Below are 13,049 nucleotides of genomic sequence, written 5' to 3' on the forward strand. Positions count from 1 at the left end.
GCACCATTGACATTGACCAGTGCTCAACAGAGATATGGTCATATATATACATGTACATATAAGCGGAAGGGTGAACAAAGTGTTTTAAAATTTCGTACTTATTGGGGGTGATGTAAAAAAAAAATGTATGTAATCTTTTGGGGGGGGTGAGTTAAAAAAAGGAGCATGCCCAACAAAATTAATTTTCAATATTGTTTAGTTATGTAGTTTATGAGATAATTAATTTTCATTTATTCATAAAATAATCAAGTTCATTGTAGAGGAATTGCATGTTGATACATAGAGGTGAATGTTAAAGTACATATATATTTGTTTACAGTGCAATGAGCAAACAGTGACATGGGATAAACTGCTAGATTCCAAGAGCCCACACAAGCTAATGTACTCCCTACAGATTGTAGAAGCTCTCTCCCGGGGAACAAAACATCGGAGGAGGTCCATCGTAAGTACCAGGCTCATACTGGTTTAATTAACTGGACCATTGATTATGGAGCTATCATATTTTAAGGCAAGATACTGTTATTGCCAAGATGGAAGTGTTTCATATGAAGCAGATCAGGTCTTTCTTTGAGTAGTCAAAGATTGGTACTGGTTAAGTAGGGTACCTTTGGAGTACAGATGTGTTAAGACATCTACATAGAGACTTCATTTGTATTGTTACATTTATTCTGTATTTAAGTTTTTGTCTGTTTTGATTTGATAGATGAGGATGGGAGGAGGAGACTCGAGGACCACGAGTACCGACTCGGACTTTGACACTCAGGATGAGGAGATCTGGAGCATGAAGGTTTGTCATTTACAGCTCTGTACTGCTCTGTCCTTGTGAGTTAGTATGTCAGGTGCTAAATGTAAGCTGTAATTTATGCTCTGTATTCCTCTGTCCTTGTGAGTTAGTAAGTCAGGTGCTATATTGTAAGCTGTAATTTACAGCTCTGCAATGCACAGTTTTTGTGAATTAGTAAGTCAGGTGCCATAATGTAAGCTGTAATTTACAGCTCTGTAATGCACTGTTTTTATGAGTTAGTAAGTCAGATGCTATATTGTTATCTGTAATTTACAAGTGATTGATTGATTGTATATTGTTTTACGTCCCATTCGAGAATTTTTCACTCGTATAGAGACGTCACCATATACCGGTGAAGGCCTTCAAATTTTGACCTTTACTCGGTACTCAGGGCCATTGAGCAGTGAGGGATCTTTATTGTGCCAACGCCTGCCGTGACACGGGGCCTCGGTTTTTAAGGTCTCATCCGAAGGACCCGCAACTTTCACTTCAAAGTGCTGAGCGTATGGCGAAGGAACAGTTGCTACCTATTTTTTATCGACTTAGGTCTGTCGCGGCCGAGATTCGAACTCACGACCTCCCGATCACGAGCGCTCTACCGACTGAGCTACCGTGAACGGTTAATTTACAAGTGTGTGAAGGCTACCTTGTTTTTAAAGAAGATTTTAGCTCAAGTTAAATACACATACACTTGTAGAAGGTCCATAATTTCAAGGGAGAATTCTTAAGAAAGTTAAACAGATGATTAAAGTACATAAGAATGAATAAGATGATACACTATATTTCTAACTTGATTTCAGTTCATCTCCAAAGGTGGATTGAAGCACTTGTTAAACATCTTTAAGTCTGGGAGTCTACAAGCACAAGAGGACGAGGCCTGGAGTCAGGTACAGAGATTCACTTACCGATAGCTAGTTGTATTTTTTTTCTGAGTATATATAGGCACTGATATTTATAATTGCTAAGGTACATGTACATGTATGTAAATTATGAAAACTGCTTAGTTGTGAAATTTATTACTTGAAATTTATATAATGAGTGTATCTTATCTGTGTTAAAACTGACATTCATAGATGAAATTAGTATTTATTTTAAAGAGTCTGCATTCAGTAAGACTTTCAACATAAATATATACATGTATAAAGCTACAGTCAACCTTCATTATCTTGAACACACTTGGACCAAGATAAAATGTCAAGATACCAGAGGATTCAAGATATGTATTGTTGTTCAAGTACATAAAGAAAAAAGTGGTTAGGACATTCAAGTTGCTTCCAGATATTCGTGATCTTTGAAATACTGATATTACAGATACTGAACTTCAACTGTATGTAGAAGCATTGAGAGACCTAATGTATAAGATTTGTTTTAGTGGAACCAGGAATGCCTGGCATACCTGTTGCGATTAATTAGCCAGTTTTCTGTGGAACTCTCTGATGCAGAGGCTGGACATGATGATGTGTTTGAATCATATGAGAGCCCCAGGAAGAAGATGAAAAGACACAAGGGAGGGAGTGAGCGGATCATCATCCCCAGGCTTAATCAGGTACAGTTTTCTTCCCTCACAGTCAAACGGGTCTTTGATAATGGAGTGTCTGTTTTGTATTCGAAATTCAATCTTTTTAGTTACCGGTATAAGTACATTTGCATGTACAAAATGTCATTTTCTTTGGTTTTGTTTAAGAAAAGCTACTGTATTCATGTGTATACATATAAATTCAAAATTGACCATTTCTCTGAATTTACAGTCAACTCTGGCCATGTTGAACATTGATTCTGTCCTGAAAATCTTGATGCAGATTCTCTATGATGCAGCAGTGCCCAGGTAATGACAATATGATGCTTAAGCTGAATTTTTGGGCTTTTTATGTTTTGGAATATTAAAGAAAACTAAAATTTCATATTTACAGTGACACAAATCAAGTCCATACTGGCACCTGGGGAAGAGCAGAGGGTGAGACATCAACACATTATTTTTATTTATCTTGAACTTTTTAGTGAATCAAAAATTGAAGAAAAAATAGATTAAGTATAAAAGAATTGAAATTGAAACTGGATTATAAAATGTTTGTGTATGTACTGACATACATGTAATAAGTGAAAAACCTTTAAACACATTGAGTTGTGTACATGAATTTCTTTGGAACTATTCACCAAATTGTAAACTTGATTAATTTATTTATTAGTGGGTTGTCATTTGCAATACCCCCCCCCCCCCTTCCCCTTTTCAACTCATTAAGTTGTATAATTCATTTTTCAAATGGTAGTAAGTCATTGTTAAAAACATGATTGACTTAAAAATTCAGATACAAGTTTAATGGCAATTTTTCAACAAGATGAAAGATGGATGGTGTACTTGGTATCAGTCCCTATTTACATACACCTTTTTGTTTTGTACAGTGGTGCATTATTCCTTATCTTTCCTTGTATCCTGGGCATATTCCTGTGATGAAGTCAAACAAGCCTTGTGTGCATCCTCCAATTTTGTTCCCTGGTTAAAAAGACTTACTCTTCAGGCTCCAGAGGTAGGTGTTTTCTGGTTATAGATATTCTACAGGCCTCACCAGTAAGGAGTGTTCCCTGAGTACATAGACTCTACAGGCCTCACAGGTAAGTGTTTCCTGGTTATAGATATTCTACAGGCCTCACCAGTAAAGAGTGTTCCCTGAGTACATAGACTCTATAGGCCTCACCAGTAAGTAGTGTTCCCTGATTACATGGACTCTACAGGTCTCACCAGTAAGTAGTGTATCCTGATTACATAGATTCTACAGGCCTCACCAGTAAGTAGTGTTTCCTGATTACATAGACTCTACAGGCCTCACAGGTAAGTAGTGTTCCCTAATCATATGGACTCTACAGGCCTCACCAGTAAGTAGTGTTCCCTGATTACATGGACTCTACAGGCCTCACCAGTAAGTAGTGTTCCCTGATTACATAGACTCTACAGGCCTCACCAGTAAGTAGTGTTCCCTGATTACATGGACTCTACAGGCCTCACCAGTAAGTAGTGTTCCCTGATTACATAGACTCTACAGGTCTCACCAGTAAGTAGTGTATCCTGATTACATAGATTCTACAGGCCTCACCAGTAAGTAGTGTTTCCTGATTACATAGACTCTACAGGCCTCACAGGTAAGTGGTTGATAATTTTAGAGACTACAAGCCCAAAAGGTAAGTAATATTCCTTGGTTCTAGAGACTCTATAGCCTCAGAGTTAAGTATTTCCTGTTTAAAAGTGGTTATATAGACTCTAGGGGTCCCACAGGTCAGTGTCCAATGATTATAGAGACCACAGCCCCCAAAGGTAAGTATTATTTCCTGGTTACAGAGACTGCAGACTCCAGAGGAACTGAAATTTTTTTCTGCTGTGACTCACTCTTCAGGCTTTTAAAGTACTGTATACCTTATATTTTGAGATTTTATCTTAGGCTTCTGGCTCCTGGGATGTCAGGTTTAAAATTGTGTGCAATTCACTTGAAGTTACATGTAGTGTTGTATCAAATGCTGACTTATTTTGGCTTCAAGACAAGATTGCAAAGGAAGTTTTCATATTAAAAGAGTTTTTAAATGCTTATCTTTATACATGTTCATCAAATGAAATAATTATAAATGTATAATTAACTCTACCTTTTATTGTAATGCAGTGATGAAGTTTTAAAGATCATCTATTGGTAAAGGGAACAAAAATGTTGATATATGAACAAATAACAAAAGATCTTTTGGGTGGGTGATTAGGGAGGGGGTTGGGGGTGGAGGATGTTTATAATAGTTTTGAGACTTACCATGTTTGATAATCTGATACCTTTCAGCCATTTGTCAGACGAGAAGCTTGTATGGGCCTATATCGTCTATGCTTAGGGAAGACGGCAGATGGAAAGACAGGATACACCCTGTTGTTACCAACCTTAGCCAGTCTACTGAGCTTCCTGGAGGATGCATTGTCCATAAAACCGGTGAAAAATCTGGAGGTAAGTCCTGTCTTAGTTTATTTTAAATAGTTAATTTTTGCAGCAGAATTTTAACAATTTGTAATTTTAGGGTAGATGTAGTGTAAATGTTCTTCTTTAATAACAGAAAAAGATTTATGACTAGCTGCATGTACATATATCTGCACCTAGACATCTATTTACCCATGTATTTTGACATACGTGTAGGAGGGTAATTGTTTGTAGGTTGAGGGTTTAAAAGAGAAAGAAAAGGAGCCTCCAGGCCCTGGTTGTCGGGACTATTTCTGGCTAGTGTGTCGATTTGTAGATAGCATATCTAAGGATGACGCGAAGTCTGACTCAGTAAGTAACGAACATACATGTTGGACTGATTTTGGTTTTTTCCCCCTTTTACCAAATAATTCATATAGTTTTTTCAACTGAATTTTTACATAACTTGTAATGTCTGTGTTTGTGCCTACACATCACATACAGGTATAATTGTGCACAGAGTAGCAGTGTGTCAAATCACAAGGAAAAACAAACAACATGCATGAATTGCCATTGAATCCAGTGCTAGTTCTGATTCACAGTGTTAGCTATAAACATTTTCTGTACATGTACATGTCTCTCCTTCAGCAGGACAGCATTGTAAACCTAAACCAGCTGGCCAAACAAGTGTCCCAGCATGTACTGGACCGTCCATTTTATGAGACTCGACATGGATTCGAAGAAGACGATGGCTTAATTGGTATTCTGAATCTCTGTACAGCTGTGATCAAGCACAAACCCCCATTTAAATCCTCTCCAGAAGGCCAGGTAATAGTTAATAGATACAAATGAATAAATAAAATTGTACTTTATTTGCCTGTAAATTTCTTTTACTTCATTGTAAAATTCAAAGGAACATCTAATGTGAAATTTTCCTAGTAATATAGAAGACCTGCTTAAGAAATTTCTGTGAAAACACGGGAGTAGTAAATTACATTTATTTCATGTAAAATGCCTTTATTTACATGTATATACATGAACATGTGGTTAATACTGAAATTTAACATTTCTGCTAGAAATTTTTGGATGAGGTTTTCTGGCTTTTGTTTTCTCTTCCCTCACCAACCAAGCGTTACCTTCCAAAGTGTAAAAGTCAAACATCCCGGTCATCTGCTTATGATCTACTGGTGGAGTTTGTCAAGGGCTCTGTTGAGAACTACCTGATTCTGCATAAAAGGATGATGCAACAACACACGAAAGGTTGGCAATGGAAATAATTTATTTATAGATACAATAATATATACATGTATTTTACTAAAGCCTTGAATAATTACATGTATTTCTTCACTGTACTCGGCTGTAAACCAATAGATGTACATGTACTGTAAATAATTTCAGATTCCCATGCCCCATACTTGTGGGACTACTGGCCACATGATGATGGGCGTTCCAAATGTGGCTATGTGGGACTGACGAATCTGGGAGCCACCTGCTACATGGCCACCTGTATGCAGCACCTGTACATGATTCCTCAGGCCCGACAGTCTGTCCTACAGGCCAAGTGTCCTAAGACAAACCTGTATGAGGGCACATTAACAGAGCTCCAGAAAATGTTTGCCTATCTACAGGTTAGGACTGTGCTGTCCAAAATATCAATGCTGTATATTAGAGGCATCCATATTTTATGGATAAACTAATTTTGAATGCAAGCATAAGTACTTAAAGGTATTTTAAATATTATGGGTGTTAGTAAGTGATACACTATGCTTTTGAAAATGGATGATAAAGATTGTTGAAATATACATTAGACCTCATGCATTTAAAATACCAGTATCCTATACATTTATATAAAAATGTTGTAATGACATACATGTATACATGTATATTTTTTCCAAACAGGAAAGTGAGAGAAAGGCATACAACCCCAGGAGTTTTTGTAAGACTTACACAATGGACAAACAGCCACTGAACACAGGTGAACAGAAAGACATGACAGAATTCTTCACTGATCTCATCAGCAAGTTAGAAGAAATGTCTCCAGATATGGTATGTGCTAACTTCCTGCTAGATTAAATAAAGGAGCTGGTTAAAACTTTAAATTTGGGAAGTACATAAAGAGGATCCATAAATTGTAGTAATTGACAAATGTATTACCAGCCTCTGGTTTATATCTGCTTATTTTCACAATTGTGGATGTTTTCTGGGTCAAGAAACTCAGATGTAGTCAAGATGGGCTTATAAATGTAATATGTTGACTGTCCAACCGTTAGGGCGAGCGCAGATATATTTCACAATTATATTCCCTGAGATGAGATCTTTCTTTGGGTCTCTTCAAACCGCACGTGACATTTGGTAAGTCTTGACTCTGACATCACATGACGTCGTATTTAAGTTGCATTACCAAATTGAAGCCTGAACAGTTTTAATGAAGAATGTTTAATCTACTGTTTTTCTGCAATATCCATAAAATCAATGTGATTTTATTTTTTGTTGAAGTTTTGTTGCTACCGCGAAAATGTAGTTTGCAGCCAGATGCAATTCGCAAAGCATTATGGGACCACAGATTACTGTGGAAAAAAATTTGTTTGGATCAATGTGCAAAGTTCAAATTTTCTCTTCGCCCATGCATTGCTTTAAGAGCTCGCAGTGACGAGCGGAGCTTCGCGCTGCGCTCGCTATTAATAGAGTTTGCTACAGCATATAAGTTAATGTGTTTGCAATGAATACTGAATATTCTCACACATACTTCATTTCAGCACACACTAGTGAAGAATCTGTTTGGAGGTGTCCTCACTAACAATGTAGTGTCCTTGGTAAGATTTTATTGAAATCAATATCTTTATCAAAAGCTTAAACAAGTGGGCTTAAAAACAACGTTCTATGTAAGATTTTGTTTCTACTTGATGAGAACTTGAGAGAACCATGCTAGTACACACCTAAGAATAAAATTACTGATATATTTATGAGTTCAAGCCCCTTTAATTCACAGAATTACATGTCATATACTGTACTTCATTCCAGAACAAATTTTATTTTGGTATTAGAATAAAGAGATGTTGATACATGTATTTGTACAGTTAGTTATGATTTTCTACCCTACCTACATGTATTACATGGAATTTTCTTCTTTCAGGACTGTCCCCATGTGAGTCGAACTCTAGAGGAATTCTATACAGTCCGTTGTCAGGTCACAGATATGAAGAACCTTTATGTAAGACTGGGAATTGTCTCATTATTCTTTCATATTAAATACTAAAATCTTATTGGTTTAGATGCATTTAACAATTTGTAATGTTACCCTGAGCATAAGCAACACCCTGGGCGAAAGGTAACACAGAGGTAATGTCACATGCATGTAATTTATATGAGTATGGTTTGTCATAGATTTTTCAAAATGTTGTATGTTTGGAAAAAGCCAAATAAATCAGTCAAAGCTTGTGTCCAATATAAGGGTTGACTGAAAAACATAGACGACTTTGGAGTGCAGAATTAATGAAACCTCAGATAGTAAAGACTCTCTGAGTACTGTATAGTGGGTTTTCTTGGCGGGTGTAAAATTTGGCATTTTGGTTTAATTTTGGGTTAATTTATTTTAGAGAACAAAGGATTCTAATGCTTTGCATAAGAAGACTAAGAAGAATACTGAATATTTTAGCGATTAAAATTTTAGCTACTACCAAAACGCTCAAATAAGCCAAAATTAGCACCCCCACTAAAATAACCCACTATACGGTATCTCAAATAAAAGAGAGGTCAGTGAATTATTTCAAAACTTTATTATTGAGAAAAACAGAAGAGAGTTTGAAAGCCATTTAAAAAGTGAACTATGATTAATGACAATCTCTGAATTTTTTGTTGACTTCATATTTCAATGAAATACATGTATCCAATATAATGAATTAATAATACGTTTTTGAGGGTAACAGTTGAAATTGACATTCCAATAGAAAACCATTGTCAATTGACGTGGGTGAAATTGGTTGGCAATGATTTTCTCTTGGGGTGTCAATTTCAACTGTTACCACTGTTTACTCATGACACTGAATTACCTGATAGATGGATGTCCACACATTGTGTTGTGTGAAACCCATTTCATTAAACACCATAGATTTGGCTGAAGTGAATATTACAGTTTTGCATCAAGTGTTTACATTTATTAACGGATATGATTACCCCAAATTCTTGATATGGCATTTAGCCATTTTTTGCATATAATTTATTTTAATCAGTGCTTACATTGTAGTAAGATCTTCATTCTATCATTAACTTTTAACAGGAGTCTCTTGATGAAGTGACCGTAAAGGACATGTTAGAGGGTGATAATATGTACACTTGTTCGAAGTGCCAGAAAAAAGTTCGAGCTGAGAAGAGGTAAATTATTAACAGTGTGAATACTTTTTATATGAAATATTTTCTGTAGATACTTTAACAAATAAATGATATAATGTATCCATATTGGCATTATCATTATGAAAACTTTGTATTAGAGGAGTGTTATGTAGATTTTTCAGGTAAAAAAAATTAAATCTGCCCACTTGCCCCAATTTTAAAGCAAATTAGGAAGAGACTCTAAAATTTAAATGTATATGGCCTAATTTACATGTATCAGTTTAGCATAAACAGTGTAAAGTAGTTTATACCCAACAATTGTGAGGGATTGAATAATGTAAATTGAGAAGTAAGGTTTTGTTTTCCTGTTACAGAGCCTGTTTTAAGAAATTACCCAGGATTCTCTGCTTTAACACAATGCGGTACACTTTTAACATGGTGACTATGATGAAAGAGAAAGTAAACACTCATTTCTCCTTCCCCCTCTGTCTGGACATGTCACAGTATATGGAGAAAAACCTGATGGGGCCAGACAAACTCAGAGGTGAGGCTGCTGTACTTTAGAAAAGTTTCTTTTTTTGTTTTTTGATGGAATTAATTATGTGATGATTTATAAAAGTAGCAGATATAAATTTTATATAGAGATAGAAATTTTAATTTAATTTGAATAAATCTTAATGCTTTTAATAGCAGATTTTTCTTTAGTTCAGATAAAATGTATATTGTTCAATATTTACATTTGCAAATGCTTTCCTTTATATATAACGCTATTGAAAGCATTGTGTATCTATATCCATATAAATATGGGTTCCTCACGTCATATACGTTCAACATAATTTCTCAGTGACGTCATAAAGGGTCAACGCACAATCAATGAATTAAACATGTGCAGTTGAGTTTGAAAACCAAAACACTTCACACCTTAAAAATTATAATCAGGCAAATATAAAATATAGATGAGTCACAAATGTAAATATAAGTAATAAGGTATCATTTTTAAACATCTATCGGGATATAAATATGGGTTGGTACGAGATCAAATTTACAATAAAGCCCTTTGGGCTTTATGGAATTTGATCTCGTGACCAACCTGTATTTACATGTATAACCCAATAGATGTTTAAAATTTATACCTTATTTCTTAAATGCACTCGATCAATAATATGTGTCGAATAAATAACATGCTTAGCAGATTTTTCTTTGGTTCAGGTAAAATGTATTTTGTTGAGACACTATTTTCCATTATGAATTTTTTTTAAGGTATGAAATGTAACTATCAAGAAGTGCATTGTTATTCACTAGAATTAGTCAAAGCATTCTATTACATGTATATACATGAAAATTTGAAAGCAAAAAATTAATATATAGTTTATAAAAGCTGTAACATGTTATTTCAAGTTTTAATGTGTGTATTGTTATGTACCCTGTGTGTAGATGATGATGAGGATGACAAGTTTCTGGTTCAGAGTGAAGAAGACGATATTTTTGAATACGAGTTGATTGGGGTGACGGTTCACACGGGAACAGCTGACGGCGGCCATTATTACAGTTTTATACGTGACAAACTTCATAAATCAGAGAGTGGGCAGGATAAATGGTACAGTAAAATTGTGTAATCCGGACACCACTGGTTCCATAGAAATGGGCCGGATTAGACAACATTTTGTAGTAGACAACATTTTAAATATTAAAATGAATTTATTGAAAGGGACTTAATGTTTACATCATATTAGGCAAGATTACTACATGTATAACTCTAAGAAATGGGGCAAATAAAAAAAGAAGAAGACTATTTTGTGCACATGTATTTAATGCAACCCAGCAATATTTAAATTGAAATCTTATTAATTTTGTAAATACAGTGCTTCCCCATTATAATTCCCCTGTTTTAATGCCAACCACCCCAAAGAATAAAAAACATTCACATGGTCACCACAAAAATTACTATTGTTTTAGCTATAAGTACTTCGTTTATGATTAATTATAATATTCATACAAAAATGCAAGTAGAAAATTTTCGGCATACTTGTAGGTTAATGAAGTTAAGTAAACAAAATATCATTTGTAAAGTTTTTCAAGCAACTTGACTGGGTAAATACTTCCATAGATTTTTTTTCATTGCTTTTTTTATCCTGATAGTGAAATAAAATAAAGGAATAGGTTGTTATTCCATAACTTTTCTATACTATCTTTCAAAGCAATTGTAACTTTCTTCTAAAACTTCCAGTCCATATGATAATCAGTTAATTAACAATCAGCTGTTGTACCTAAAAGTGACTTGAAATTTACATAAACATTCAATTACCCGGTAGCCTACATGTATTTATGATTTTACAGGCAGGTAAGGATTAACTCTGTGTTAATATGGACGGACATGTGGATAAAAGCTTGGTGTTATTTTTACCTTTAGACTTCGATTCATCAAGAGTAAAATATAAAAGAACAGAACTTGTAAATACTTGAACTGGGTACTTGCAAAGTTTTTCTTACAAATAAAAATCTGTCAAAATATGAAAAGCCAATAAATATTTCAAACTCCTTTTTGGTAATAAATTTTGTCAAATATTCTTTATGCCAAAATAACCTGAATGGCGATGTAGATGTATGGTATTTCAACTACTATCGTTTACATCCTAGGCAACCATTCTGAGTAAATAATGGATTACTAATACCTTCAGCAACTTTGAAAAAATGTGTGAAAGTGATAAGACCTTCTCAGTTTCTGTTTTCTTCATTGTACATATGTAGGTATTTATTCAATGATGCTGAAGTAAAACCATTTGATCCAAGTCAAATTGCATCGGAATGTTTTGGGGGAGAGGTCACAGTATGTAATGTTTTCAAATTTTATTTTATTGATTTGGAAAGTAAATTGACTTCATAATTTTAAATAATAAATATCAATAATTGTTGTAAATTGATAATTTATATTCTAAAACTTGTGTCTGTTTCAGAGTAAAACATATGATTCTGTCACAGATAAGTTCATGGACTTCTCATTTGAAAAGGTAATTTTTTTATGTGGATAGTTTGTTTTTACAAAGTACATACTGGTATTTTGCATTCTTTTTTCTATATTTATCAGATATTACTTCCCTTCCCCTCATTCAACTGACTGATTAGGATCATGTTTTGATAAACCTGTTAATTTTTTGGTTGGGTCATTTTGGGGGATATTGTTTTTGTCCTGTCTGACCATCTGTCATTCGGTATTTTGTATCTAAATTTTATTCAGTATTTTGTTTCTAAATTTTAATGATTTTTGCAGACAAATAGTGCATACATGTTGTTTTATGAGAGAAAGCCTCTTGGTAGTAGAGCTGAAGAAGTCCGAATCATAGAGCAGGAACAACCAACTAAATTTAATTTTGAGTTGACCAAGGAATTAGGAGAGGTAACTGTCTACCATCTTGTAAAACATGACAATTTTAATGTAGGTAACATTTTGCTAAATATTTCTCATGATTGTTATCACAAGAAAGCAAGAAAATTTATGTTATTGTACAGAAAGTACAAATACACATGTATATTCATCAGTGTACATGTTAGAATCAGGAATCTGATATTTAAAGTAGAAAATGCATGTATGCTGTTCATTTTTAGAGATGCATGTTTCATAAATGCACAGTCACTATATAATTACATTGTTTTTGTCAATAATGTATTGAATATGATAAATTGTAGAATTAATCATCATAAATGAGCATTATTTTTTTATTTTGCAGTGGATATGGCAGGATAACACACAATTCCTGCAAGACAACAACATCTTTGAGCACACATATTTTGGGTAAGATTTACTGTGGAAATATGAGTGTCTTTTGTAGAGTTGAAGAAAATGTTTATGTTCCAGCATTTTGTTGATGTTGGATAAACTGTACAAATATTACAAAGTCTGGAAAATTTTCATATTTTAACCAATAACCCCAAAGTTTTCTCCAGGGGGTTAAGTTTGTTTTCTACGTGTATGCTTGTATATGCTTGTGTATGCATGTATATATTTTATCAGTCGTGCA

At 34.3% G+C, this 13,049-nt stretch overlaps 1 protein-coding gene across 1 annotated transcript in view; it reads left to right on the forward strand.

The window, feature by feature from the left end:
• LOC133182376 (ubiquitin carboxyl-terminal hydrolase 34-like) overlaps positions 1-13,049 on the forward strand; it is a 45,787-nt gene that overhangs the window by 17,590 nt on the left and 15,148 nt on the right. The window contains exons 31-52 of the mRNA XM_061317203.1: positions 320-442; positions 704-787; positions 1,585-1,671; positions 2,157-2,330; positions 2,533-2,609; positions 2,695-2,738; positions 3,185-3,309; positions 4,597-4,755; positions 4,960-5,076; positions 5,353-5,532; positions 5,781-5,964; positions 6,103-6,332; positions 6,604-6,750; positions 7,461-7,517; positions 7,838-7,915; positions 8,981-9,075; positions 9,408-9,577; positions 10,468-10,630; positions 11,782-11,860; positions 11,988-12,041; positions 12,302-12,427; positions 12,759-12,823. Of these exons, the coding sequence (XP_061173187.1) occupies positions 320-442; positions 704-787; positions 1,585-1,671; positions 2,157-2,330; positions 2,533-2,609; positions 2,695-2,738; positions 3,185-3,309; positions 4,597-4,755; positions 4,960-5,076; positions 5,353-5,532; positions 5,781-5,964; positions 6,103-6,332; positions 6,604-6,750; positions 7,461-7,517; positions 7,838-7,915; positions 8,981-9,075; positions 9,408-9,577; positions 10,468-10,630; positions 11,782-11,860; positions 11,988-12,041; positions 12,302-12,427; positions 12,759-12,823 (2,618 nt within the window). The remainder of the gene's footprint in view (positions 1-319; positions 443-703; positions 788-1,584; positions 1,672-2,156; positions 2,331-2,532; positions 2,610-2,694; positions 2,739-3,184; positions 3,310-4,596; positions 4,756-4,959; positions 5,077-5,352; positions 5,533-5,780; positions 5,965-6,102; positions 6,333-6,603; positions 6,751-7,460; positions 7,518-7,837; positions 7,916-8,980; positions 9,076-9,407; positions 9,578-10,467; positions 10,631-11,781; positions 11,861-11,987; positions 12,042-12,301; positions 12,428-12,758; positions 12,824-13,049) is intronic.

The sequence above is a fragment of the Saccostrea echinata genome, unplaced genomic scaffold (assembly GCF_033153115.1).
Source record: "Saccostrea echinata isolate AGI-Se365-2 ecotype Australia unplaced genomic scaffold, CSIRO_AGI_Sech_v1 ptg000009l, whole genome shotgun sequence".
In the NCBI taxonomy this organism is placed as follows: Eukaryota; Metazoa; Mollusca; class Bivalvia; order Ostreida; family Ostreidae; genus Saccostrea; species Saccostrea echinata.